Below are 513 nucleotides of genomic sequence, written 5' to 3'. Positions count from 1 at the left end.
ACTTGGGCCTATGAGGACAGCTCAGGAATCCCTCGGACCCCAGTGCACTCACCTGTAACCACCAGCTCCACAGGGTCACTCTTCTCTGACGTCTCTGCTGGCTCAGACACCCGGTACTGGCACCGATATGTCCCTGTGTGCACCCACTTTGTGACAGCAAAGGAGAACACGGCCATGTCCTGAACGTTGTACTTCTTCATGCAGGGGGTGAAACCTCCTTCCTGGCAGAGCTGGACCCAGGCAGCTGGCCGGGGCAGGTGGCACCGCAGGGTGACGTTGTCCCCCACTTCTATCCCCTGGCTGGGTGCAGCGACAGGGAGGGTCGGGGCACTGGGACAGGGCACAGCAGTCAGCCTTGTCCCTGCACACCCTTCTGTGCCCCTTCTGATGGCCCCCTGACCACGCTCCCCTCCCTCTCTCCCCATTCTCCCCCTGTCCCCGTACTCACGTTGCTGTGCTCTGCTCGCAGCCACCAGCCACCAACCTGCAAGGGACACGGTCCTGGTCCCACAC

The 513-nt window shown here is 62.4% G+C and overlaps 1 protein-coding gene across 1 annotated transcript; it reads right to left on the bottom strand.

The window, feature by feature from the left end:
- Positions 1–7: 7 nt before the first annotated feature.
- LOC104916550 (leukocyte immunoglobulin-like receptor subfamily A member 2) lies at positions 8–510 on the bottom strand (the record flags this gene model as incomplete). Its single annotated transcript, XM_019611376.1, has 2 exons — positions 8–330; positions 449–510. Coding segments are annotated over 2 exons (384 nt in total), but the record flags the coding sequence as incomplete, so codon positions are not given.
- Between the last annotated feature and the right edge of the window lie 3 nt (positions 511–513).

This window comes from Meleagris gallopavo, unplaced genomic scaffold (genome assembly GCF_000146605.3).
Source record: "Meleagris gallopavo isolate NT-WF06-2002-E0010 breed Aviagen turkey brand Nicholas breeding stock unplaced genomic scaffold, Turkey_5.1 ChrUn_random_7180001921188, whole genome shotgun sequence".
Taxonomy (NCBI): domain Eukaryota; kingdom Metazoa; phylum Chordata; class Aves; order Galliformes; family Phasianidae; genus Meleagris; species Meleagris gallopavo.
The sequence above is the reverse complement of the archived record's forward strand: the minus strand, read 5'-3'. Positions and strand labels throughout refer to the sequence as shown.